The sequence below is a fragment of the Equus caballus genome, chromosome 10, assembly GCF_041296265.1.
Source record: "Equus caballus isolate H_3958 breed thoroughbred chromosome 10, TB-T2T, whole genome shotgun sequence".
In the NCBI taxonomy this organism is placed as follows: Eukaryota; Metazoa; Chordata; class Mammalia; order Perissodactyla; family Equidae; genus Equus; species Equus caballus.
Genome location: NC_091693.1, coordinates 11,027,915 through 11,055,327, shown reverse-complemented (window position 1 = coordinate 11,055,327; position 27,413 = coordinate 11,027,915). Strand labels below are relative to the sequence as shown.

The 27,413-nt window shown below is 52.7% G+C and overlaps 1 protein-coding gene and 1 long non-coding RNA gene across 4 annotated transcripts; one reads left to right on the top strand and one right to left on the bottom strand.

Annotated features, from left to right (window-relative positions):
• Nucleotides 1-625: 625 nt before the first annotated feature.
• NUMBL (NUMB like endocytic adaptor protein) lies at nt 626-25,352 on the top strand. 3 transcript variants are annotated; one of them, XM_023649772.2, is made up of 10 exons: nt 626-838; nt 4,324-4,408; nt 6,355-6,494; nt 7,690-7,764; nt 7,854-7,928; nt 8,928-9,068; nt 16,149-16,338; nt 19,355-19,660; nt 22,289-22,411; nt 23,266-25,352. In XM_023649772.2, the coding sequence occupies exons 1-10, from the start codon at nt 815-817 to the stop codon at nt 23,895-23,897; spliced, it is 1,791 nt and encodes a 596-aa protein (XP_023505540.2). In that variant the 5' UTR covers nt 626-814; the 3' UTR covers nt 23,898-25,352. The 3 variants fall into 3 exon arrangements, with proteins under 3 accessions (XP_023505540.2, XP_023505542.2, XP_070080568.1); XM_023649774.2 differs by having other exon boundaries at nt 658-838; nt 19,358-19,660; XM_070224467.1 differs by lacking the exon at nt 626-838 and adding an exon at nt 3,827-3,851.
• LOC138915920 (uncharacterized) lies at nt 17,607-19,359 on the bottom strand. The gene is made up of 2 exons (XR_011422387.1): nt 18,557-19,359; nt 17,607-18,391 (listed from the first exon to the last, which is right to left on the bottom strand). It is a non-coding gene; the product is annotated as an uncharacterized lncRNA (long non-coding RNA).
• Nucleotides 25,353-27,413: the final 2,061 nt, after the last annotated feature.

Here is a 27,413-nt window from a genome sequence, read left to right as displayed (position 1 = left end):
GGGCCCTTCCCTTCGCCTCCCAGCAACCTCGCCTTTGCTAATGGGCCTTAATGCCCCTGCCAGCTGCTTTGCCAAACCCACAGGATTGGGCGGGGGCGCAGCGGCGGCCAGAACCGCGCCCTCGTCCCAGCCTGGCGCCTCCGCCCCCCAAGCCGAACCGTTCGCGCACCAGGACGCCGGGGTCTGTTCATTCCCCCTCCCCTTCCTTGCAAAAAGTGCCTCGTCACCGCTTCTGCCCGCCCCCGCTGGGCTGGGAGAACCGTGGGGTTAGCGGGAACATTTGGGGATGTGGGGCGGCATGGCGCCTCCCGAAGCAACTCTGTCGGATGCGGGACAGAGGGGGCTCTGAGGTCAAGGGTCACGGAGGAGAACGGAGCCTAAGCCTGGGGACAGGTCTCAGCGAGGCTCTTGTACCTGCCCTGTCAGGGACCGGCCAATGGGCGTGGCGGGGCGGTGGCCGCACCGGGGAAGGCGGGATCGTGTTTTGCGTGTGGGCGTGGCCTACGGCCAAGGGGCGGGGCTTGAGCGGCGAGGCGCCGGGCAGGGGCGGGGCCTCTTTGCATATCCAGCAGGCGGCGGACCAATGGGCGGGGCTGGGGCGGGGAGCTGAGGCGGGAGGGGCGCGCCCCCGCCCCCGGAACGGAATCCTCCGGGGAGCGGAGCAGGCTCGCGCGCGTGCATCCCGCGCCAGCCCCCGGCCCCCGGCCCCGGCCCGCGTCAGACTGAGCTGCCGCCGCCGCCGCCACAGCAGCAGCAGCGCTCGGGGATCCGGGCCCAGCCGGGGCCGCGGGAGGCGGGGGCGCCCGGGCCCTGGATGTCCCGCACCGCGGCGGCCAGCGTGAGAAGGGCGGGAGAGGGGGGCTCGGGTGGGGGGCGGCGCCGCTGCTGATGTGGCGGAGGGTGGGAGGCAGCCGCAGCGCCCGGATGGAGAGAGGGTGCGAGGGCTGGGGAGGGTAGTCCTGGGTGGGGGTCCAGGAACAGGCCCCCACCAAGCCAAAGATTGGGAGATAGGGGTCTTGCGCACAGGCCCTCTCTTGCCAAGGCCCTAGAGGTAGACCTACCCCATCAAAAAGATCAAGGACAGGGGGATAGATTCTAGGTACAACCCCCCAGGCAAGGTTTTGGCGATGGGTCCGGGACACAACCCCCATATGAAGCCAAGGCCTCCGGGAGGCGATTCCAGACCAGACGCAGTCCCAACGCCTCCCTGCCTGAGGGGATCTCGAAGCACAACAACCGTCTAGGCAAGGTCTTGGGAATGGGGTCCCTGGGCACAGCGTCCCCACCAAGCCAAGGCCTGGGGGCATTCCAGACACAGTCTGTCCCCAGGCTTCAGGGCGTCCTGAGCACAGCATCCCCCCAATCCTTGGGCGGCGTCCCAGAATAGACCCTTTTCAAAACAAGCTCCCTGTGCCTGGGACTCCACCCCCTCCCTAGCCTGAATAAAATAAGGGAAATTTTAGCCCCCCCCCCCAAGGCTTGATCAAGGGTCCCAGGGTACAGGTCCCCTGGGCCACCCCTTTTGTCCCTGGGGCTGCCCAGCTGTCTGGGAGCAGCCCCACCCGCAGACAATGCGCCGCCTTCCTCTCCCAGTTCTGACCCCCCAGATTCATGCTGGGGGGGGGGGCGGCTCCCCAGGGACCGGGTACAGCCCTGTCTGTCTGCAGCGTCTGCGTTACGGTGGCTTTGTGTGTGGTACCTGGGGGGACAAGGGAAAGCAACGGATGGGGAGGTGGCTAACTGTGACCCCATGTTTGTGTTACTGTAGCTGTGTTGTGTGTCTGTTTTGTGGTTGTGTCTGGCAGTGTTTGTGATTGTGTCTGTGTGTGAGCTCAGCATTTGTGTGAGTGTGTGATAGCTGCTCACTGTGCAGAACACTGTACTATTTAGTCTTTCTGTGTTTGAGTGTGTATGTGGTTGTGACTGTGTGGTTGAGTCTGTGGTTACATCTTTTGTGACCCTATGTTTGTGTGCCTTGGTGACTATCACTGGGTATGTGACAATGTATGCGTTGAGTCTGGTTTGGGGCATGTGTGTGGCTAACTAAAGATGTGGGTGGAGTTGTGACCGTGTGTAAGTAGAATTGTGTCTATGACTGTCCATGTACGACTCTCCCAATGACTGTGTTTGTGGTTGTGTCTGTAACTGATTTTATATGTGTCACGCATGTGGCTGTGTGTTACACAATGTCCCTGCAACTCTGGGTGTGTGACTGCCATTGTATACGAAGTCACATTGTGCCTATGTGACTGGGGTGGTGTGGTGGCACTGTGACTTGTATGTTTGTATGACAGTGGTTGTGTGTTCATGGCCACATCTGTGTGTGTGACCAGGTTGTATAAATGACTGCAACTAGCTCTGTGTGTTGATACTGAGTGACCGTGTGCATTTATAGTTGTGTATGTGTGATTTGGGTTGTGTATTTGAGTTGAGGTCTGAAACCCTGGCTGACTATTAATAGTGGGTTATTTCATTGTGTGTGACTGAAACTGTAGGTGTGTCTGTGTGTGGTGGCACCAGGTAACTTGTGTGTGTTTGTGCGGATGTGTGTATGTGACTGTGGCTTCTATATTTTTATGTGACCTGCATGTCTGTGACCCTGGGTAACTATATGTACTTGTGTCTGTGTCATGTCTGTGAGAGTGTGTGTGTCTGTAGCTGTGTGACTGTTTGGTGTGTGTGTGTCTGCATGCATGCTGGACTGCTTGTGTTTGAATCTGTGTGATTTGGTGACAGGGCCACTGCGTACATGGCTCTGTCAGGAACCGTGTCTTCTGTGTAAACGCAGCTATCAAGCTACGTCTGGGTCACTGCCTTTCTGAGCATACACCTGCCGGTGCGCTTTTGATGTGTAAAATGGAAATTATGTGCTAATGTCTCTATGTGTGTGATATTATGCGTCAGTCCACATGGGGCTGTGGTTGTGTGTGACTACATACTTGTGTGTGTGACTTGTGTGTTTGCATGAAAAGAGACTATGTGTTTTTCTATGGTGGTATGCCATGGCACGTTGGGTGACGGAATTATGACTGTGATATATGGCTGGGTACTACGGACACTGATGCTATGTGACTTTGCATACATGACCATTTCTGAAATGTGTATGGCTGTGACTCTCACCACCGACTTTGTGACTGTGTCTGAGTGTGGCCATCCTTAGGGATGGTTGTCTCTGGGTGGTTGTATGTGTGTCTTGAGTGTTTTGGGGGGCGCGGGGGTATGTGTTTATAACACCTGGGCCGTGGCCATCAGTGTCTCTGTGTGATTGGGTATGGAGGACTGTCCACATAAGTGTGGCTGATACTATGACCAAATGTGTGCCCCTACAACTGGGTGTGTGTGACCAAGAAGTTGTGTTGGTGTGACTGATAGAAGGGGTTGAGTGTCCATGCGCAGCTGTGTGCTGTAGATGATCACACACATGGCTGTGATGGGGTGTGGCCGTGTGTGACCAAATTCGTGTCAGTATGTCCACAGGCATCCATGACCAGATGTCAACATGCAGGAGTGAGCTATGTATGACAAGTGTGTGTGCTGTGATTGTGTCTGTGTGGCTTAGTGCTAGCGGATGACCTCTGACTGGGTATGATTCTCTGTGGGTGGGTATGTGACATGAGGATCTTGGGTGGGTGCCTGAGGAAACATAACTGTCATTGGTGTGGCTGTGCCTGTGCCACTCTGGTGGGTGTGCCTGGCCCCAGCTGTTTGTGTGTGGCTGAGAAAATAGAAGTGACCGAATGCCAGCAGCTGATGTGAGCAGACGTTTGTGGCAGTGCCTAGGCAGGCTGGGACTCCCTGTGGGCAGGTGGACCAGTGTCCGTAATGGAGACTGTGTATGCCTGTGAACACAGGTATGTGACCAGATGTTTACAGTGGTTGTGACCATTTATGGGTATCTGTGTCATCTGGTGTGTGTGGCTGTGGTTGTGCCTGTGTGTAAGTAAAAGCACAGAGCTGTCACTAGGTGCTAGGGACAACCGTGGCCATGAGTTGCATGTATACATATGGCTGTATGTTTGTGTGTATCCCTGGACGTGTGTCTAGATAGCAAGGTTACTCCCTCCTGACACCATCTCCTTGGGTACTGAGGGCCTCCTGAGGCTGGGACATCCCCAACAAATGCCCCCCAAACACACCTACTCATTCCTGGGCCCTTGCAACCAGGTGGCTCATCTCTCTAGTAACAGTTGCTATGACAACCAGGGCTCTCATCAGGGAGCCTGAGATGGAGGGGTGTTGGCTGATGTCCAAAGAGGGGGTGAGGGAGAGGACTGAACCCCATCCCAAGCCAGCTTCTTACCTTCTTCTCCCTTCCTTGGGCAGGGCGGACCCAGGAGGCCTGAGCAGCATCTGCCCCCAGCCCCCTGTGGGGCCCTGGGGCCCCCTGAAACCTCCAGGACGGAGCCAGGTGAGTGACCAGCTGGGGACAGGGCAGGGGCTGAGTGGCTGGGTGGGTCTGCCTAGCACCATCAGAGGAACTGCCCCTGCGGTCACAGAGGCCTAATCACCCTCATGAGTGGACACCCTCAGACCTCTTCCCTGCACACTCAGTAACCGTCACACCCCGACTTATTCACACACACACACACACACACCTAGACTATGTCACACACACACTCGGACATTCAGACACACACCGACATCCCCACACCCACAGGTGCAGGGTCACAGAAACAGACAGACACATTCTGAGACAACACCCAGGCTCCCTCACACAGGCGACTACGGACACTAACCAGATACAGACTCAGATACACACTCCCAAGGGACACACTCTGACACACAGATAGTCTCCCAGACAACACGCACATACCCACACTTTTATAGACAACAGCTGTACTTTCACAAGCAGACACAGCCTTCCAGACAGTACCCATGGAGCCATGCTCTCACAAAGAGCCACACTTTTGCCCACAGACGCAGTCTCACATAGAATACTCAGCACTCTCATAGACAGGAGCTACCTTCTCACACAGTCACCTCCTCACAAATAAGCCTCATGAACACACTCTCAAAGACGACAGCCTCATTGGACTGTTCTCACACACCCTCATGGACGTGCAGTTGCCTACTGACACCCCCTCAGAACAACACCCATGGACCCAACTCACTTTGATAGTGGCCACATGCTCTGACGCAGACACACCCTCACAAACAACAGCCTCCCCACCAACAGCTGCACTCTTGGACAGCGACATGGTCTCTGGGGCAACTCTCACAGACACAACGTCACAGGCAACAGTCCTAAAGACAACAGCCACACTCTCACAGAGACACAGCTTCAAAGACAACAGTCATGGACATGCCCTTGCAAAGACAACAGCCTCATGCTCAAACAGACATCCTCACAGGCAACATTCCATGACACACACGCACAGCCACTCTCACACATGGATACCCTTCAGCAACAACCTTCAGGGACCTGCACTCACAGACCACAGCTACACTCCTGGACACAGACCCCCTCAGGGACAGCATTCACAGACACACACTCATAAACAGCCGTTCTCAGACCTGCGTCCTTCCATACAGCCTTCAGAAATACACTCATAGGCACCATTCAGGAACACACCAGCTGCACACCAGCTTGCACACAGACACAGTCGCCCCCTGCTGTTGGTGCTCTGTCCTGGGTGTCCCTTCACCCTCCTCTTGGGACTGTCAGTATGGCTTATCAGTCAGTGAAGACTGTCCTAGTCAATGAAGACCGTCTTTGTGGCTGGCCACGCCCCCTCCCCTCCCCCTACCTCTGATGGTCACAGGTGCACACCGCCCCCGGGGCCCCTGCCTTACCCTAGACCTACTTGTCAGAGGGGCGGTATCTCAGAGGCACAGAGACAAGCTCCCGTTCCCCACCCGCCTCTGGCCTGGGCTCTGGACCTCAATCCCTGGACCTTCTGAGTCACCCCACATTTGACCCATGCAACTCCCAACCCCTTTGCCCTCTGACCACTTCATCCCCTGACCTTGTGACCCCTGACGCCTATGCCCTCTAACCCCGTGCCTTTCCATTACTTTGGATGTTCATGCCTCTTGACTCAGATCCCTAATCTCCAGACCCCGAAAAGCTGTGAGCGCTCCATCCCCAACCGCCATGCCCCTTAGTCCATGTCTCCTGAACCCCCACTGCTGACTCTCACACTCCCCTGCCTCTGTTGCCCCCTTTCCGGGCGTCCCCTGACCGCTGCTGATCCATGTTCCCTGAATGTCATGTCCTCTGCCCAGTGACCCCTAACCCGGTAACCCTACTCCCATGCTAGCTGACCCCGTGCTCCCTGAACACTGTCTCCCTCCGCCTTGAGCCCCATGCCTCTGACCCCGCCCTTGACCCGCACCCCTGTCCTGTGTCACCAGACGGGGCGGGCACCATGAACAAGTTACGGCAGAGCCTGCGCCGGCGGAAGCCAGCCTACGTGCCCGAAGCGTCGCGCCCACACCAGTGGCAGGCGGACGAGGACGCGGTGCGCAAGGGCACGTGCAGCTTCCTGGTCAGGGTGAGTGGGGGCGGCGGGCGGAGCTGTCCGCATGTGTCTGAGGGCTGGGCCCTATGGTGAGACCCTGTCATGTGCGGAAGAAACGCCCGTCCCCAGAGAACTGTGGACCATGCCGCAGCAGGACTGCACAGCCCAAGCCCTTCAAAGGAGGGATTAAAAACCAACACGTGGACAGGCCTAGGGGTGTGGTGGTTCAGTTCGTGCCCTCCACTGTGCTGCGCCCAGGGTTCAGGAGTTCCAATCTCCAGGGGTGGACCTGCACGCTGTTCATCAAGCCATGCTATGGTGGCATCCCCATGCAAAATAGAGGAAGGTTGGCACAGATGTTAGCTCAGGGCCAATCTTCCTCACCCAAAAAAACAAAAAACAAAAAACACCAACACACGTTCTCTTATACCAAGAAAATATTACCTGGGGGACATCCTGCCTGAAGTCGCCCTATTCTGTGGGAGCTCACAATTTCCAGAGGGCAGTGGAAGGTCACAGAAATTCTGTAGCATTTGCAAAGCTTTCTACTGTTAAGTGCTTTCTGGTTTAGACCACCATGACCCTTTACAACACACGTTACACTTTTATAAGCGAGACAGCAGGATTCAGATCCAAATCCCAACTCAGTCCCTTCCCGGCTGGGTGATGACACACCGTGGTCACAGCCCCTCCACCTTATTTTCCCTTCCCCTGGAAGTAGCCCTTAAGTCCGAGGGGTCCATTTGGGAGGTGCAGAAAATGCTGGTGGGGGTGAGGAAGAAAAGGCAGCCAGTGGAGGATGTGTCACTAAACTACGGCTGTGGGCAACTGAGCTTGATGCCACGGGGGGATCTGGGAGACAGAGCCATCCCACTCATAGGTGAGGGAGCTGGGCCGTGTGTACCCCAGCTCCCGTCAGTCATTGCGTGGGGCCAGTCCCCAGAGATGCAGACATTCGCACTCGGAAGGACAACAGGGACTTGTTAAGGCCCGGGGATAGAGGCAGGCTGGGAATCACTCCTACATGCCATGTTTCAGTTTTGTCATCTCTGTGTCTGGGCCGGGAGTGGGTACCTACCTTGTAGAGTTGAGGTGCCAAGTAAATGAGTTAACGCCTACGATGTGCTCAGGACACTGTGCGATGCGTTGCAGCTGCTCAGTGAACGCTAGGAGTCATTGCTTACTGTGCTGATGGCATGTCCTCCCCTCCCCCCTCCTTCCCCCCAAGTACCTGGGCCACGTGGAGGTGGAGGAGTCTCGGGGTATGCACGTGTGCGAAGACGCTGTGAAGAAGCTGAAGGCGGTGAGTGAGGGGCTGGAGCAGTGAGGGGGCAAGGTCAGACCGGAAGAGGCAGCCCTGAGCAGGCCCTTTATCTTCCTCCCCCACCCCAGATGGGCCGGAAGTCTGTGAAGTCTGTCCTTTGGGTGTCAGCCGATGGCCTCCGAGTGGTGGATGACAAGACCAAGGTAGGAGGCTGGTGGGGGTGGGAGTGGGTGCCACTGGGCGCCTTTCCTCATCCCGCTCAGATCGAGGCTGAGAATGCGTCCCTGCCCACCTGTAGGATGTTCCTCCCTCAGGGCCCTTCTAGACTATGCCATGTGCTCCTATAACGTCTTGGCACACCTTACAGTCATAATTCAGAGTTGAGTCCTGCTGTTACTTGTGAGCTGGCATAGATAGTGGGTGAGAGCACAGACTGGGGAGCAGCCGCCTCAGCTCACGTCCCAGCTCACCCGCTTCCCAGCTGGGTGACCCCAGCTAGGAGATTTAACCCTTCTGTGCCTCAGTTGCGTCCTCTGTAAAATGGGGATATAAATGGACCCTGTCATTGAAGGAGAAAGGATATGCAAAGGGTTTAAAACGGTGCCTGGAACAGCGTAAGCGTTCAGATCCATAAATGTTAGCTGTTGTGTGTTTATCGTCAGTCTACCCAGCCAGACGGGAGCACCGTAGGGCCAGATCCGCGTGTCCAGTTGCTCACCATTGAACTCCCTGCCCCTGGACCAGAGACAGCCAGCACATGATGAAAGTTAGGTTAATGACTGAACAGAACTGACAGCTTTGCGCAGTCAGTTCCCTCTGTCTGAAATGCTGTTCCCTGCCTTTTTGCCTAGTTAATACCTCCTCAAGGAAGTTTTGCCTGACTCCCCCGACAAGTTGGGACATGCACCTCCTCTTGGCTCCTGCAGGCCCCTGGGCCTCCCCCTGACTCCCGGCCCTGCCTCTTCTGCCTGTGCCTCCCTCGTTGCAGCCTGGCTGTGACTTGGGGCTGTCTCCATCTGGTGATGGCTCTGATCCCCGCACTAAACTGGGAGCCCCGTGCAAGCAGGGCGCACAGCTGTTTCAAGCCGTGCTGGGTCCCCACCTGGTTCAGGACAGACCATAGAGCAGACACTAAGGGAATGTTGAATGAATACGTGCAAGACAGTTCACGTCCCTCTCCTGGCCTCCCCGGCCCCTCCCAGGACCTGCTGGTAGACCAGACCATCGAAAAGGTCTCCTTTTGTGCCCCTGACCGCAACCTGGACAAGGCCTTCTCCTACATCTGCCGCGACGGCACCACCCGCCGCTGGATCTGCCACTGTTTCCTGGCGCTCAAGGACTCCGTGAGTATCGCCCAAGCCCGGGGCCGGCTGACTTCTCTCGCATGCCCTGGCGTCCCAGCCCCGGCCCCGACCGGCCTGGTGGAGTCAGCGGGTCACTCACCTCTCCTCTCCCTGCCCTGTGTCCTCATCTGGAAAACAGGGTGTACTCGGAGCTCCTGACTTAGGGATTCTTATGAGACCTGAGGGGGTTAATACAAAGTATTTAGAACAACGCCTGGCACGTAGGAAGGGCTCAGGAAGACGTCAGTTCTCATCGTCCTCCTCATGACCAGTCATGCGCCGCATAACGATGTTTGCGTCAACGACGGACCGCATCTACGACAGTGGTCCCTTAAGATTAGGACCATAAAGCCTAGGGGTGTAGGAGGCTGTACCATCTAGGTTTGTGTAAGTGCACTCTAGTGGTTCGCACAAGAACAAAATCGCCTAATGATGCATCTCCCAGAACGTGTCCCCGTCGTTAAGCGACCCATAGTTCTTCGTGTTTCTCTGACTTTTCTCCTGAGGGTCATGTCCACACAGTCATGTGCACTGATGGTCCGGATACAGCTCCACGAATTTTTGCTTAGGCATAAACCCCACCCAGGTCAAGGTGTAGAGCGTTTCCTGCCCCCAGCGGGCTCCCTCGGGCCCTTCTGAAACAGTACCACCCGGGGTGCCTGCTCTTCCTTCAGCCTCCATTCATTTTGCCTGTGGTTCTTAATATTTGGGGGTTCAAGGCCCCCTCTGAGAATCTGATGAAGGCAACAAATGGACTGTCTTCTCAGAAGCATTCTCACAGTTGGGATTCTGAGGCTTGTGACAGATACCAGTCATTTCAGCAAGGTAGAAGTTTGTTTCTGTTTCGTGTGAAAGACATCCAGAGGCTGGCAGTGCGGCATTGGTGTGACTCCTCCCCTCTCATCAGGGGCCGTGGCTCCTTTTATCTTGTTGCAATGCTGGAATATGGCTTCCACTCCATGATCCAAGATGGATGCTCATGCTCCAGCCTTCACGTCTTCATTCCAGCTGCATAAAGGAAGGAGGCACGAAGAGGGGAACACCTTCTTCTTTTGGAGAGCCACGTAACACTTCTGATTACATCGCATTGGTCAGAACCTTCTTACATGAACATCCCTGCAAAAGATGCAAACATCAGCTGCAAAAGATGGTGGAAAATATAGTCTTTATTCTGCGCTGGCCTGTGGCCCCTGACTTCAGACCCCACCTGACTTGGTAGGAAGCCACTGTCTCAGCCCTTTACATTAGCCAGCATTCTTTGGTTGCTGGCAGCAAAACTAATCTGGCTAATTTAAATCCAAAATAAAATTAATGGCAGGATATGAGGAATCTCACAAGATCAAAGGCAGTCAGAGCATTAAGCATCAGCAAGAGTAGAGAGCAGGGCAGCCTGGGGACACTGCCAAGATGAATCCACTGCTGAGGCTCTGGGTTCAAATTCTGGTGAGAGGGCGTGGATTGGTCTGACTCTTGGCCGGGGGAGGGTGGAGCATCAGATTGACTTAGAATGTTGAAGAGGAGTTCTCCAAAGGCATTTGGCGTGCTGGTATCAAAAGCAGGGCGAATGGTTGGGGGCCACCCAGTGCCGCAGCAGTTCAGTTCGCACGTTCTGCTTCGGCAGCCCGGGATTTGCTGGTTCAGATCCCGGGTGCTGACATGGCACCACTTGGCAAGCCGTGGTGTGGTAGGCGTCCCATGTATAAAGTAGAGGAAGATAGGCACGGATGTTAGCTCAGGGCCAGTCTTCCTCAGCAAAAAGAGGAGGATTGGCCGCAGGTGTTAGCTCAAGGCCAATCTTTCTCAAAAAAAAAACAAAAAAAGCAGGATGAATGGATCCTGAGCAAGTACAACCATGCCTTTGTCTGCAGACACTACCAGTCTCCACTCAGGGATTCCTTCCTGTTACAGAAACCCCGCTCCAAAGAGCGCTGAGCCCCCGAAGTGAGTCAACGCCCCCAATTTCCTCACTCACACACATACTTTCAGACTAGGGCTGCAAAACGAATTTGCGAGTGTCAGTCCTGACTAGTGCCTGCCAGGGGCTGGTGTGGAAATATTGGCAACCCAGAGCCAGGAGCAGCTGCTGTTGCCCGAGCCCAGCGCAGTGGTTGCATCAGTTCTCCATCACTGAGGAACGAGTGGCTCCAACACTTAGTGACTGAAAATTGCAGTGATCTCTTCCCTCTCGTGGTTTGTGTAGGTGAGGAATCTGGGGAAGGCTCGGCTGGGCGCATCTGGCTTCAGGGTCTCTCATGCTGTTGCAATCAGATGGTGTCTGGAGCTGTAACACCAGGAGAACGGCCAGACATGTCTCTGTCTTCGTGGAGTCTCGGCACCTCCCCAGTAGGGTCTCTCCCGCGTGGAGAGCTGGGCTTCCTATGTGGTGGCTCAGGGCTCCAGAGCGAGGAGAGAGAGAATGAGCAAGGGAGCCAGCTAGGAGGAAGCTGAGTTGCCTTGCTGGGCTTGGTCTTAGAAACCACAGCATTGCTTCTGCAGTCTTCTGTCTGTCTGTCCAGGTGGTCACAGAGGTCTTCCCAGGCTGAGGGAAGAGGACATAGGCTCCGCCTCTGAAGGAGGAGCGGCCAGGTTCTGGAGAGCATGCGGGGCCAGAAATTTCTTGCAGCTGTTTTTGGAAAATAAAATGCTACCTGCTTAGTGTGGATTTGGGTCAGACCACCTGGCTATGGGACCTTAGGGACGAGTGACTTCTCTCCGGGACTCAGTTTCTTCTTCTATGAAATGGGGAGCATAGCAGCGGCTGCTCAGAGATTTCCTGGGGAAGCATTCGTTATGGTCACACACACAAAGTTCTAAACAGAGTCCCACAGTAAGTGTTCCATAAGTAGGAACCGTTGCTGTCATTGGGGAAGTATTTGGGGATGAGAATCAGAGCAAGGAAAGAGCAGGGCCATCTCCTCTGGGTACAGAGTGTGGCGTTGGCTGAATTCTTTCCCTCTTTTTCTTTTCTTTTTTTTTTTTTTTTGAGGAAGATTAGCTCTGAACTAACTGCTGCCAGTCCTCCTCTTTTTTTGCAGAGGAAGACTGGCCCTGAGCTAACATCCATGCCCATCTTCCTCTACTTTATATGTGGGACACCTACCACAGCATGGTTTTTGCCAAGCAGTGCCATGTCCTCATCCGGGATCCGAATTGGCGAACCCCAGGCTGCCAAAGCGAAACGTGCACACTTAACAGCTGCACCACCGGGCCAGCCCCTCCTTCCCTCTTCTGAGCTTCAGGTTTTAAACATTAAGCAGTAGAGTTCTCGGATTCCCTAATTTAAGGATTTTTTTAGGTGAAATTCACATAAAATCCATCATTTTAGGGTGTACAGTTCAATGGCATTTAGTGCCTTTACAATATTGTTTAACCATCACCTCTATCTAGTTCCAGACATTTCCATCACTCCTACAAGAGGCCTCATCCCATTAAGCAGCCACTCCCAGGCCCCTACACATACATCCCAAGCCCCTGGCAACCACTAATCTGCTTTCTGTCTCATAGATTTCTCTCTTTTGGATATTTCATACAAATTGAATCATACAGCACGTGGTTTTTTTGTGACTGGCTTCCTTCGCTTAGCATGATGTTTTCAGGGTTCATCCATGTGGTGGCATGTTCATTCATTCCTTTTTGTGGCTGAATAATATTCCACTGTATGGAGGTACCACATTTTGTTTCTCTCTTCATCTGCTGATGGACATTTGGGTTGTTTACATCTTTTAGCTACTGTGAACAGTGCTGTTCTGGACATTTGTGTGCAGGTATTTATTTGAATACCTGTTTTTGATTCTTTTGGGTGTATGCCTAGGAGTAGAATTGCTGAGTCACATAGTAACTTTTTGAGGAATTGCCAAATTGTTTCCCACAGCGGCTGTACCATTTACATTCCCAGTAACAATGTTCCAGTTTCTCCACATCCTCATCAATGCTTACTATTTTCCATTTTTTTATTGTAGCCATCCTAATAGGTATAAAGTGGTTCTCTTATTGTGGTTTTGATTTGCATTTCCTAAATGACTAATGATGTTGAGCATCTTTTCTTATGCTTATTGGCCGTTTGTATATGTTCTTTGAAGAAATATCTATTCAAATCCTTTACCCATTTTTTTAATTGGGTTGTTTGTCTTTTTATTGTTGAGTTGGAGGAGTTCTTTATATTTTCTGCATACTAGACTCTTAGCAGTTGTATGATTAGCAAAAACTTTTCCCCCTTCTGTGAGTTGTCTTTTCACTTTCTTGATGATGTCCTTTGATATACAAACACTTTTAATTTTGATGAAGTTCAACTTATCTATTTTTCTTTTGTTGTCATACCTAAGAATGCACTGCCAAATCCAGGGTCATAAGGATTTACCCCATGTTCTGTTCTAAGAATTTTAAGATTTTATTTTTTTTCCGTTTTCTCCCCAAAGCCCCCCAGTACATAGTCATATATTCTTGTTGTAGGTCCTTCTAGTTGTGGCATGTGGGATGCCGCCTCAGCGTGGTTTGATGAGCAGTGCCATGTCTGCGTCCAGGATTTGAACCAACGAAACACCGGGCTGCCTGCAGCAGAGTGCGCGAACTTAACCACTTGGCCACGGGGCCAGCCCCAAGTTCTAAGAATTTTATAGTTTTAGCTCTTACAGTTAGGTCTTTGATCCATTTTGAGTTAGTTTTTGTAAATGGTGTGAGGTAGGGGTCCAACTTCCTTTTTTTTCCATGTGAATAGCCACTTGTCTCAGGACCATTTATTAGACTGTTCTTTCTCCATTGAATAACCTTGGCACCGTTACTGAAAATCAATTGAGTGTAGATGTCTGGGTCTATATCTTGGCTCTCAATTGTATTTCATTGGGTCTATATGTCTGTCCTTAAGCCAGTATCACACTGTTTTGATTACTGGAGCTTTGGAGTAAGTTTTTAAATAAAAAATGTAAGTTCTTCTATTTTGTTCTCTCTCAAAACTGTTCTGGCTGATCTGGGTCCTTTGCAATTCCATATGGATTTTAGGATCGGCTTTTCCATTTCTGCAAGAGTCCATTGGGATTTTGACGGGACTGTGTTAAAGCTGTAGATCACTCAGGGAAATATTGCCACCTTGACAATGTTAAGTATTCCAGTCCACGAACACAGGATGTATTTCCTTTTACTGAGGTCGTCTTTATTTCTTTCAGCAGTGTTCTGTAGTTGTTAGTGTACGTGTCTTTCATTTCCTTGCTTAAATTTATTCCTAACCATTTTATCCTTTTAGATACTATTATAAATGGAATTATTATTTTAATTTCATTTTTGCATTAATCACTGCCAGTGTATATAGATATAACTAATTTTTGTTGATCTTATATCCTGAAATTTTGCTGAATTCACTTATTAGCACTAATAGTTTGTGGATTCTTTGGGATTTTCTACATGTAAGATCATGCCATCTGCAAATAGAGATCATTTTACTTCTCTCTTTCCAGTTTGGATGCCTTTTATTTCTTTTTCTTGTCTAGTTACTATGGCTAGAACTTCCAATACAGTGTTGAATATAAGTGTTGGAAATGGGCATCATTGTCTTGTTCCTGGTCTTAGGGGAACGCTTGCAGTCTTTCATCATTGAGTATGACATTAACTGTGAGTTTTTCATAAATGTCCTTCATTAGGTTGAGGAAGTTCACGTCTATTCCAACTTTGTTGAGTGTTTTTATCATGAAAGGGTGTTGGATTTTGTCAAATGTTTTCTGCATCAATTGAGATGATCATGTGGTTTTTTTCCTTCATTCTATTAATGTGGTGTATTATGTTCATTGATTTTCATATATTGAACCAACCTTGCATTCCTGGAATAAATCTCACTTGATAATCATGCATAATCTTTTAAAAATGCTGTTGGGTTCCGTTTGCCAGTATTTTGTTGAGGATTTCTATGTCCAAGTTTAACTTTAAGAATGACTGAGCATCTTGGTTAGGAAACAGAAGTCAGACAGATCTTATGAGAATCCCAACTCTGCCACTTGTTATCATGGGTGTGTTGACTGAGCCTCAGTTTCTTCATCTGTAAAATGGGTTCATAAGAGTGTCCACCTCTGGTACTGTTGTGAGGATTCTGTAAAAGGATGCAAGTCAGGGCTCAGCCCAGAGCTGGACAGATTTACGCTGGCACGTATGTGGTATTTCCCTGTGCCTCACTCTGTGCTGCATGCCTTGCGTATATAAATTCACCTAATTCTTGCAACAACCCTGTGAAGTAGGTGCTATGAGGGCCTTCATTTTACAGATGAGGAGCCTCAGGTACTGAGAAGTGAAGTGATTTTCTTGAGAACACACAGCTGGAAAGTGGGAAGCCAGCATCCATCCCAGGCTGTCTGGTCTTGGAGCCTCTCAAGTAGGCACTCAAGAAACAGCAACTGTCATTTTTACTCCCAGCATTTTATTAGAAAATGTTTTCAAGCACGCAGCAAAAGCAAAAACAAAGGCTTGGACGGTGACCGTCACCTGGACGCCCACCACTCAGATCCTGTCATTCACATCTGTCTGTCTTACTTTATCGCTTATTTATCCATCTCATTTTTGATGCATTTCAAAGTTGTAAGCGTCAGAATACTTCCCCTAAACACGCCGGCATGCATACCATGGAGCAGAATTCATATGTGTTTCCAGCTCTTTTTCTTTGGAAGTAAAACACATGCTGTGCACAAACCTTAAGTATACATTTGTTGAGTTTTAACAACTGCATACACCTGTGTAGCCCAAACCCCCATCAAGATCTAGAACGTCATCACCACCCCAGGCTGTCCCCTCCTGCCCCTTCTCAGTCAGTTCCCACCCTGCTCCCTAAGAAACAGCCACTGTTCTGACTTTTTTCACCACAGTTTAATTTCGCCCATTCTAGAACTTCATATAAATGGAGCCATACAGTGTTTCACTGTTTCTGGCTTTTTTCACTTGGGGCTGTCATTTATTTCCCTCATGGTGCAAATACACCCTGAGGCTCAGAGAGGTGAAGGGACTTGTCTGGGGTCAGCCAGCACCTAGCTGCTGGAACCCCGGGCTCCTGGCATCCAGTCTGCACAACACGGTGTCTCTAACCCCCACCCCAACCTCTTCCCCTAGGGCGAGAGGCTGAGCCACGCTGTGGGCTGTGCTTTTGCGGCCTGCCTGGAGCGGAAACAGCGGCGGGAGAAGGAATGCGGGGTCACGGCCGCCTTCGATGCCAGCCGCACCAGCTTCGCCCGCGAGGGCTCCTTCCGCCTGTCTGGGGGCGGGCGGCCTGCTGAGCGAGAGGCCGCCGACAAAAAGAAAGGTGGGTGCTGCCCAGAGGGCAGGGCTGGGCACAGAGTGGGCCCCGGGTGGGGGTCGGGCCAGGGGATCCAGTTTGCAGGGAGCGCTGCAGAAGGCACAGGGACTCTACAGTTTACCAAGCACGGCACCAACCACAAAGTTGGGTTACAGCTGATAGAGCATCCTTCAGTTTAAGGAGTTCTTGGGCCGTATTCTGTGGGCCACAAATCACGGGAGAGTGCCCCAAGCCAGAGCTGTATTCTCTGCTAACTCAGGGAGGCTCCTGGGCTTTTCAGACTGTGTGTCAAGACCTGTTCATGGGTGTGAAGTTAGCTCGCTGGACTGAGGCTGGCGTTTGGAGAAGTGAAAGAGAGAAGAATAGAAAAGACCAGAGTAATCGAATGTAGTAAGAGTCAGGATAGTTTAGGGATCATTCCCTTTCAGTAGGTGTATTTGCACGCACGGGGTGTGTGTGTGTGTGTGTGTGTGTGTGTGTGGAACGGTTTCCCATGTAAAACGCATTTCTTACTCTGGGTTGCCATCAAGAAAGTTTGAAAAATACCTGGTAAACTCTAACATTCTAGGTGAATGGCACATAGTCTATAAATTGTGAAACAGTTGTTTTTTTTAAAATGTAAATGTGTTATGCGCTGAGTCACAGTGTAATTCATTTTATTTTATTTGTTTATTTATTTATCTTACTGTGGATTCTGGTTTTAAGATTTTTGGAAAATGCCGCTTCTGTTAGAATTTATAAAGAATTTACCATTGGGAACTGTTGCAGATTAAAGGAGACTAAAGAGATTTGACAGGTTTTAATAAATGCAATGTGCGATCTTGAATTGGATCTTGGATTATATGTATATATATATATATATATATATATATATATGTAAAGAACGTCTATAAAGGATGTGATTGGAATCACGTGATTGGAATTGGATAATTGGGGGAATTGGAATATGGGCTGTAGATTAGCTAATGGCATCATATCCATGTTATGTTTCCCAAGTGAGAAATTGTTCTGTGGTTTAGCAGGAGTCTGTCCTTGTTCTTAGGAAGTACGTACTGAAGGTTTTAGAAAGGTTGAGTTGTCTGCAGCTTACTCTTAAATGGTACAGAAAAATAATGATGGAAGGAGAGAGAGAGCGAATACGGTAACATATTAACACTGGAGACCATAGGTTCAGAGAAACTGTGCGCTCATTGTTCCATTATTCCATCTTTTCTGTAAGTTTAAAATATTTCTAACTACAAAGTTAGGAAAACAGAAGTTTTCATCACTTACTGTTATATTAGCATTGACAAAGTATGCTTTTATTTGTAAATTACGTGGTTATTTACAAGCCTCTTTACAAATTTACAAAGTTCTTCACAGCTTATAAAGTATTTCACTGTTTACATCATCCATTAGAATTTGTAAAGAATTTTATCCTCGGCAAAGCAGATTGCAAAGTGAAGTTAACAGAGGGCCTGATAGCGTATGTGATATTTTACTGTTTACAAAAGAACACTGGGTCCACCGCCCTTCACAGTTTACAAATATTTCTTTACTATTTATATAGGATATTAGAATTTACAAAGAATGTTGTCACATGCTTTAGAGATTGCAAAGGGTTTTGCTGTTTCCGAAGGGTATTATACTTTCCACTCTGCAGTGTGGAAAGCCCTTTACAGCTTGCACAGCAAAGTGAGAATTTACAGAGTGTGTTTTGATCAGCCAAACACCTCACACAACCATTGCTATGCGCTGATTCACAGTCTCAAGGCCCCACACTTGTAGGCAGAGCCCTTTCCATTTAGGAGTACTGAGCAGTGCGCTCTCCACAAAGTTGTTTACCGAGCTTTCGTCAGATTCCAAAAGACTGGCCATTCACTGCTTCACCTCACCCTCCCAGGAGGCCTGGGGAGGCGGCGTAGGGATGTGCATCCCAGGTTTATAGTCCAGAAAGGAGCCCAGAGAAGGGAGGGGCCTTCCTGAGGTCACACGTGAGGTGGGCGCAGAGGTGGTTCCCTGGTTCAGCCTGTTTCCATGGCCCCAGGCCAGGCCTGGGTGAGAACCTCCCCACCTCCACCTGGAAGATGGGAGAAGAAACGCTGGGTGACCTCCCTGCCCTCTCTGGGCCTGAGTTTAATCTCACCGGTATTCAGGCTGGGGCCAAGGTGAGGCCCTGATTGGAGGATGGGGATGGGTTTGTGTATTGGCAGGGGTGGGGAGACCCTGCCATTGAAGAGCTCACCTCTCTGCTGAGTGGGGAGACCAGGTACCCCCAGAGGAGGGAGAACAGTCCCAGAGTGGAGGGAGCCCAGTCTGAGGGGCTGGAACAATCTGGAAATCTCCCCAGAGGAAGAAGTGTGCCAAGCTGGGTCTGGAACGATGGGTCGCAACTGGAGGAAGAAAGGAGGTGCTTGAGGTGGGAAGTGGAGAAACAGAGAGAAGAGCAGACAGAATGACAGGAAGACAGCATGGTGTGGAAAGACCAGCTGGAAGGAGGGTCAGGGTAGGGCTGTCATTCGGAGCACAGACACTGGAGTCAGCCGGCCCCTTGACTAGCATGTGCCTTGGGCAAGTCACTTACCATTGCTGGGTCTCAGTTTCCACATCTGTAAAATGGGGATAATGGTAGTATCCACCTCATTGGATGGCTGTGAGGATCGAATGAGTTAGTACTTGCAAGGCCTTGGAACAATGCCTGATACATTGGTCGTGCACCAAAGGTTAGTTAAACTAATCAGAAAGGGAGACAGAAGGTCTCAGAGGCAAAAACAGCAGGAGCAGCAGAGGAAGATAGATCAGAGGCAGAAAGCTGGAGAGACACAGAGCTCAGGTTCAGGGACAATTCCCCAAGGGCCTCCTGGGGGAGGTGGTCTTGGCTTGGGTAGGAATGAGGGACATTTCAGGGCTCTGACCAGCCTGTCTTGAGGGCAGGACACATGCAGTGAGGAAGAAAGCCCTGGAAAATGATCAGGGGACTGGGCAGGACAGGCCTAAATGCCAAGGTGAGGAATCTAACCACTTGTCTCCCCCATGTCTCCAGCAGAGGCAGCAGCTGCCCCCACTGCGGCTCCCGGCCCTGCCCAGCCTGGGCACGTGTCCCCGACACCGGCCACCACATCCCCTGGTGAGAAGGGTGAGGCAGGCACCCCAGTGGCTGCAGGCACCACTGCGGCCGCCATCCCCCGGCGCCATGCCCCCCTGGAGCAGCTGGTCCGCCAGGGCTCCTTCCGTGGGTTCCCGGCACTCAGCCAGAAGAACTCGCCTTTCAAACGGCAGCTGAGCCTACGGCTGAATGAGCTGCCATCCACGCTGCAGCGCCGCACTGACTTCCAGGTGAAGGGCACAGGTGAGCTCCAGGCTCAGTGGAAGGAACATCAGGATCGATACTACTGTCTGTTGTATGCAAGAGATAGAGAAGAGGTGGTACACACCATGATTGATTAGCACTGTCTGCCATGGGCAAAGGAGAGAGAGGTGGAACACATGGTGATCAATTAGTAGTATCTGCCACTGGCAAGGAATAGGAGAGAGGTAGTATAAATCATGATTGATTAGCAATGTCTGCTATGGGCAAAGGATAGCAAATATGTAGCACAAGAATTATCAATTAGTAATGTCTGCTGTAGTTAGGGAAATGAGAGAGGTAGCATATGTCATTATTGATTAGCAAAATCTGCCACAGGCAAGGGAGAGGAGAGAAGCTGCCCAGGTGCCATGTTTTTGCTCAGGAGGAGGCTGAAGCACGAGGCTAATGCTCCCTCCAAGCATTTGGCCAGTAGAGCCATGAGATCTGGCCAGGTGAAGGGTACAGCCTCAGAGGAAAGGAGGATTGTGATGGATTAACAGCGTGTGCCTCGGGCAGGGAGAATAGAGTGATGGCCTTCGTCGTGATCTCCTTACAGAGTCTGCCATGAGCGAGAAAAAGGAGCGGGGTGGCATACCACATGGTGAATTAGCGAAGTTTGCCGTGGGCAAGGGAGGAGAGAGAGCAGTAGGAGCGTTAGAGTTTTGCCCAAGGGGAGACTCCCAGAACTTGGCCCATGGAAACATGAGGTGAAGGGCACAAGTGAGCACGGGGATCACGGGGTCAGGTCATCCACAGTGATGGATTCACGATGTCTCTTGTGGGCAAAGGATGGGGCAGAGGCAGCATCCATCCTCATTGATTAGCCATGTCTTCCAGGGACAGTAATGAACGGGGTAGCACATCCTCATTGATTAGCAATGTCTGCCGTGGGCAGTGATAGGAGAGAGGCAGTAGAAATGTCCTGTTTTGCATGGAACGAAGATGCAGTTACAAGGACCAGTCTTGTCTTCCAGCATTTGGCCAGTAGAGCCGTGAGATCTGGCCAGGCGAGGAGTGAGATGAGCAGAGTTCAGTGGGAAAAAAGCATTGTGTTTAATTCCTAATGTCTGCCACGGGCCAGGAAAAGGAGAGAGGTGGCATATGTCATGATCTAAAAGCAACGTCTGCCGGGGGAAAGGGAGAAGAGAGAGGTTGGCACGGGACCATGTCTTGCCCGAGGGAGACAGGCAGGAGGGTTGTCTCTCCTCCCAGCTGTCAGTGAAGTCATGCGGTCTGGCCTGCCCTCCATATGCCAGATCTGAAACACCTACCTCTTCTGGCCTCGGGCATTGGCGTGGGAGGTGTTGAGCTGTCTCCAGGAGGCTGGGCTACTCCAAAAGGTGACTGCTGAGCCGACGCCAACGCTTATTGAGAATGACGCACACTCACTCCGTGTCCCGCAGGACCTCTTGGCCATCATACACCCTCAGATGTGCTGTCCTCATGCAGCCTGACGTTAAGTACACCCCCAGGGCTGTCACACGTGCTCCCTGAGAAGCGGCAGGCTCCCCAGGCTTTTGGGGGAAGCTTCACACTACTGTAACCAGTTCCACACTTGCCTGAATGAGACTCGCCACACAGAAGTTTCACGGACTCACACAGGTGTCACACTCTGCCGCAGGTGTCACACACACTCAGAAGTCACACACTTAGAGTCACCTGCACTCAAAAGTCACACACACTTGGAAGTCGCACATGCAGATTCGTGTACACTCACCAACCCACTCATACATCACACAGGCGGATTGGCTCACACTGGGGAATCAGAACCAGAACATCACACACCTGGATTTCAGTCACACTCAGACGCCACACCCTCAGAAGCCGCACACCTGTTTGGACTAACACACACAGTCATCATCGAATTGACCTGGAAACCACCTAGCCTCCCACCTGGGCACCCCCACGTCACACCTGCTGGCTCCTACCGCCAGTTGCTTTCTGATGCTCCTTGAAACACCGTGCATGCTCCCTTGGAGACAGCCACTTGCTGCAATGTCACAGGCACTTGTCACACACCACACTTGGTGGTCCTCTGTTGTTTATTCGGATGTGCCTTTGCTCAAGCCCTCACGAGGCCACCACACCTGTTCAGGGTCTCCTGTCTTGCTGGCACATGTGCGTCTCTGCCCTCATGATGTATGTTACGGGCTGGGCCGGGTGGGGCGAGCAGGAGCCCAGTCCTCTACCCAAAGCAGGACAAATGATCGCCAGCCAGTGAATACCAGCATGGCCGAGATCCATTCTGACCAGTCGATGCTCTTGCCATACACGTGGTTGAACATATTTTTTAATTCATGAATGTGGTTAAACATTTTAAATATTTTTTCTGGTTTGTGGCTATGCACAGGTCTTCAGGTCCTCCTCGGTTTGGGCTCCCTGTAACTGTCAGCCAACCAACGTCACACACTACTTGGCTGCTATACCACTCAGATGTCACACAGACATAGGCACAGTGTTATCATTTTTGTGGCCACGGCCACTTGGTTACTGCAGAGTGGACCCTCTGACCCACACACCTTGCGAGGGAAAGGTCCACAGGTCATAAGAGAGGGACACCTGAGGGCATGGGGTCAAGGGCACGGCCTGGGCCTGTTCACTGACCTCCACCCTTCCCTGACTTCCCAGTGCCTGAGATGGAGCCCCCTGGTGCCAGTGACAGCGATGGCATCAATGCTCTGTGCACACAGATCAGCTCGTCCTTCGCCAGTGCTGGCGCACCAGCGGCAGGGCCACCGCCAGCCTCAGCAGGTAAACTCAGCCCCTCTATTGGGGCAGACACCCTGCGGTGTCCTCTCAGAGCTATGGGCTCATTCTAGAACCAGGGAGTCACTTTAGAACCGTGGCTCATCTCAGAGTCAGGGGTTACCGTAGCACGATCTTAGGACCACGGGGTCATCTCGGAGCCGGGCTTCATCCTAGAACCAGAGAGAACATTAGAACCATGGGGTCAATTTTAACCTTTCCTGTCTTAGAACCATAAAATCTAGAAAACTACAGCCTTAGAATCAAAGGAGATTAACAGATTTGGAACCCTGAAACCTTGGGACCTCACAGCTTTAGAAGAACTGAGAACCAGCACCATGGAACCCTAGACCGTGAGCTTATCCTGGAACCAAGAAGCACCTTGGAATCGCAAAGAACGTAAATTTAGAACTGTAGAATCCTAGACAACACAAACGGAAAGCCGTTGAACCTTACCCAGTATGTGAGAATAGTACGCTCCGGGAACAATCCATGCAGTCAGAATCTTGGCCTCCTAAGACAGCACGTCAGCAAAATGTCAGAACCAAGGGTGATATTAACAGTGTTTACTCACAGGTTCAGCATTGACCAATCAGAAGGGAAGCCAGGCCGGGTGATTGTCAGTCTTCCCTGTGCTTTTCCATCTCAGGATAACCCTGACATCTCAGAAGTGTATTTCCTCAGCACTGCAGACCCCTCACGTGGTCCAGGATGGTTAAGCCATTTGCCCAGCATCAACACAGCTGGCGAGGAACAGAGCTGGACTCAAGGCAGGCAGCCTGGCTGCAGGGTCTGATGCCCAGCCCGGGGTTCTTTCCACCGCAGCCCATGCCCCTCACCCGCCTCTCTCCTCTCTCCAGGGACTTCTGCTTGGGGCGAGCCCTCCGTGCCCCCTGCAGCTGCCTTCCAGCCCGGGCACAAGCGGACCCCTTCGGAGGCTGAGAGGTGGCTAGAGGAGGTGTCGCAGGCAGCCAAAGCGCAGCAGCAGCAGCAGCAGCAGCAGCAGCAAGTGGCCCCGGTGCCCGCCGTGCCCCCCGCCCTGCAGCCCTTCCCCGCCCCCATGGGGCCCTTCGATGCCGCCCCCACCCAGGTGGCCGTGTTCCTGCCGCCCCCACACATGCAGCCCCCTTTTGTGCCCGCCTACCCGGGCTTGGGCTACCCGCCCATGCCCCGGGTGCCCGTGGTGGGCATCACACCCTCACAGATGGTGGCCAACGCCTTCTGCTCAGCTGCCCAGCTGCAGCCCCAGCCGGCCACCCTGCTCGGGAAAGCTGGGGCCTTCCCGCCCCCCACTGTGCCCAGTGCCCCTGGGGGCCAGGCCCGCCCACGCCCCAATGGGGCACCCTGGCCCCCGGAGCCCGCGCCGGCCCCGGCCCCTGAGTTGGACCCCTTTGAGGCCCAGTGGGCAGCGTTAGAAGGCAAACCCGCTGTGGAAAAGCCTTCCAACCCCTTCTCGGGCGACCTGCAGAAGACCTTCGAGATTGAACTGTAGCCCGAGCCACGCTGCCCGCCCCCTCATCTCCAGGTGCCCCACGCCTGGGAGTGGGGGGCATCCTCTCCCCTAGCCCTGCTCCCTGGGGCTGGGCCCCCAACACCCCCTCTAACCCCTTCTCTTGACCACCCCCTCCCCCCCAGCCACTACAGAACCAACATTGTGACGCCCAGGTTGCGACAGGATGGAATTCAGGGACGGATGCAGCCTGGCGAAGGGACCTATTTCACTGCCGGACTCAGGCTGGCAATGCCCCTCTCCCCCCACCCCAGACGCAGGGGGATGGCCACAGTCCCACTGAGCGCCCTCCGTTCAAGTTACATTTCCTAGTTTCTGTTGTTGACCTTCCACCTTCCAGTATTGGGTGGGATGCAGGAGGGGTGCCCACTTAGGGGCTCTCCAGGGCGCCCCCCGAGTGCCCACCCCAAGTCTGGTCGTCCCCTCCACCCACACACAGCACAAGCAAAGGGCTTCCCTTGGCCCACCCGCTGCGTTCACTGCCAATGCTGTGCTCACCCCTGTCGCCCCTGCCCCCAACATGGGGCCCACCTCTTCTTTGGGCCAAGGTCTCATGGGGGCAGGAACCAAGTTGGGGGTCCAGGAGGCGGGGTAGGGGGAAGGGGGAGGAGATCCTCAGTTACCTCACGTCGGTGCCCGCTGGGGAGGGGTCCGGGGAGATGGGGGGGTGCCTGGCGGGTACTTTTCTATCTTTTGTTTCCAGATTTTTTTGTATCTAAACTTGCAGATTTGTATTATACAAGGACAGCCAATAAAGGAAGAATATAACGGTGCCCCTCGGGAAAGCAGGGTGTGTGTCCAGGGGGGTGGCATGGTCACAGCCCTTCCTCCTGAGTCATCTCCTAAAACAAGAGGGAGTAAAAAGGGTCTCCCTGTCTGACGTCTGGGTCCCAACAGGGGAGCAGGTAACGCGGACCCAGCACCTGAGAGGTGGGTGTTAAAGGGCACCCAAAATTACTCACCCCATTTTTGATTCTTACAAATTTTGAACCAAGGAATTAAAAAAATTATAACCCAGGAGCTGGCCCCATAGCCTAGTGGTTAAGTTTGGCACGATCTGCTTCGGCTGCCCGGGTTCAGTTTCCGGGTGCTGACCTACACTCGTCAGCCATGCTGTAGCAGCATCCTACACACAAAATAGAGAAAGATTGGCACAGATGTTAGCTCACGGCCAATCTTCCTCAAGCAAAAAAAAAAAAAAAAATCTGCTGCTAATCACTATTAAAATTTTAAATAATCAAGTTTGGAATACTATATCTTTGAGCTGGCAATTCCTGTTCTGTCAATTGCACTTTCTGTAACTTAGGTACAGACACAGTGCCATCTGACGTGGCAGCATGTTGTTTTTATGTCTCCCTATTGTTTCTTGGGTCCTTGATTTAATCTACAAATTCTATATTTTTAAATATGTAATATATAAATTATATGTTTAAATTATTATAGCTGTTTAAAATGTGGTGATTGATTTTGTGAAACCCGGTATTATATCCCTATTTGATGGATGGGGAAATTGAGTCACTTGCTCAAGGTCACACATCTGATTAGGCGGGGAGCTGAGATTCAGACCCAGCTTCTGGCTGACCTCAAGGCCAGTCATTAAACTACCAGGCTGTGATGACCAAGGCAAGGGTCTGCCCTCAAGAGTTTACATTACAGCCATCAACCAGCTATGGATCCTGAACCCGGAGATCTGGGACAGATGGCCCTGCCAGGGCACCCAGGGGATCCCCAGGGAGGGAACAAAGAATTTTGGTAGAAATGAGCCACACTCACCTCCAAGCCTTTGCAGACGGCATTCCCTCTGCCTAGAAAACTCTTTCCTGATACTGCACCTTCTGAAGAATGCTACTCATTCTTCAAGCTTCAAACACCTCTTTTTAGAAGTGGAGCCTCTTCTAAGGCCCGCCCCGCATCCAGTCCTTCCAAAGTTTAGGCTGCCCCTTCACCCCCTTCAGGCTGAGTCAGGAGCGCCGGCTCTCCAGATCCTAGAGGGCCCTTTGATTCCCCCATCCTGGCCCTAACTCTTCTGCCTGTTTCCCCCATCTCAGCGCTGACCCATTCTGGGCTGTCACTATCTGGTCCCCACTGGACTGTGAATGAAGGGTGGGTGTGGGGCTGTCTCCGTCACTTCCGTGTCCCAGCACAGGGCCAGCCACAGAAAAGGCAATCCCAGTAACTGACCTCTGCAAACCGCGGGCAAGTGAGCAGGGCAGAAGGGGCCTAGCACTTCCACAGGGATGATTCGACCTACTGGACTAATGGGGAAACTGAGGCCACAAAGTGCGCAGGAAATTGGGGACAGAGTCAAGGTCCACTTCCCTGCCAGAGGCTGCTCTTTGCCCGGAACCATTCTTCCCTGTGCCGGAGCGATCTTCCTCAGAGCTCCCCCATCAACAGTCCCCAGAGAGGCAGACTTCTGGTCCCGCGGAGCTGCACAGACCCGTTATCTCCGAGGACCTCCCACGGGCTCCTCTAAGCCGATTTCCCATCTTCTCTCCCACGCCTGATGGAGACTCGCTCTTCACGCTACTTCTCTCTGCCTCCCACCCTCCACTTCCCCCAAGCTTCGTCTCTTTCACAGCAGACCGGGAGGGACGTGCAGTTAACGCCCTCGCCCTGCCTGGTGACCTCGTCCCACCTAAGGCCACGTGCTGCACCCACCACCCCACCTCACCCCCATCTAGGTTGTTGCGGGGGGGCATGCAGCTCAGGCAGTCTCAGCACCCCCTTTCCAGTTGTCTTTGGAGAGCCCCGCCCACCCCGAGAGCAGCGCCCCGCGCCCCCTGCGCCCACATCATGCCAGTTGGCGCAGGCCGGCGTGCAGTGCCCCCCTTCCCGCGCTCTTTGAAAGCCCCGCCCCCCGCTGGAGCCCCGCCCCTTTAGGCGCCTCGTCTCCAGCATCCATGCGGACAGCGAGGGCTGTTTCGCAACATTCCACGCAGGACAGTGCCTAGCGCCGCGCCCCCTTTCCCGGCTCCTTGGAAAGCTCCGCCCTGCGCTGCAGCCAAGGGGCGCCCCGACCCTGGAGGCGGGGGTCTCCCGGGACGGGCCCACGCGGGACCGGACAGCCCCCGCCGCGCCGGCGTCCTCCTCCTCCCCGGGGCACCGCCGCCTTCGCTGTGCGCAGGGCCACACGCCGGCCCTGTTGGCGCGGTCTCCTCTGGACCGTTTACCCCACAAACACCCCCACCCCCGACACATCGCGCAGACCTCCGGCTCCTGCCGGGCCACGTGGATCGCCGGAGACACCCCGCGCGCTTGGGCGAACAGCGCCCCCTTGTGGCCCCGGCCTCGGGAACGCGCGGAAGAGCTGGATGCGAGGCTCTGAAGGAGGGACCCGCCAGACGGATGCTGAGGCAGAAAAAGTGTAAAAAAAGAAAAAAATTGGCGTCGCAGTCATGAGCCACATTATCCTTCAGGCTCTGTCTCAGCCGTTCGCCCCTCTAGGAAACTCTCCCTGACTCCTCGCATCTGGATCGGGAGCCTCCCCTGGGCTCC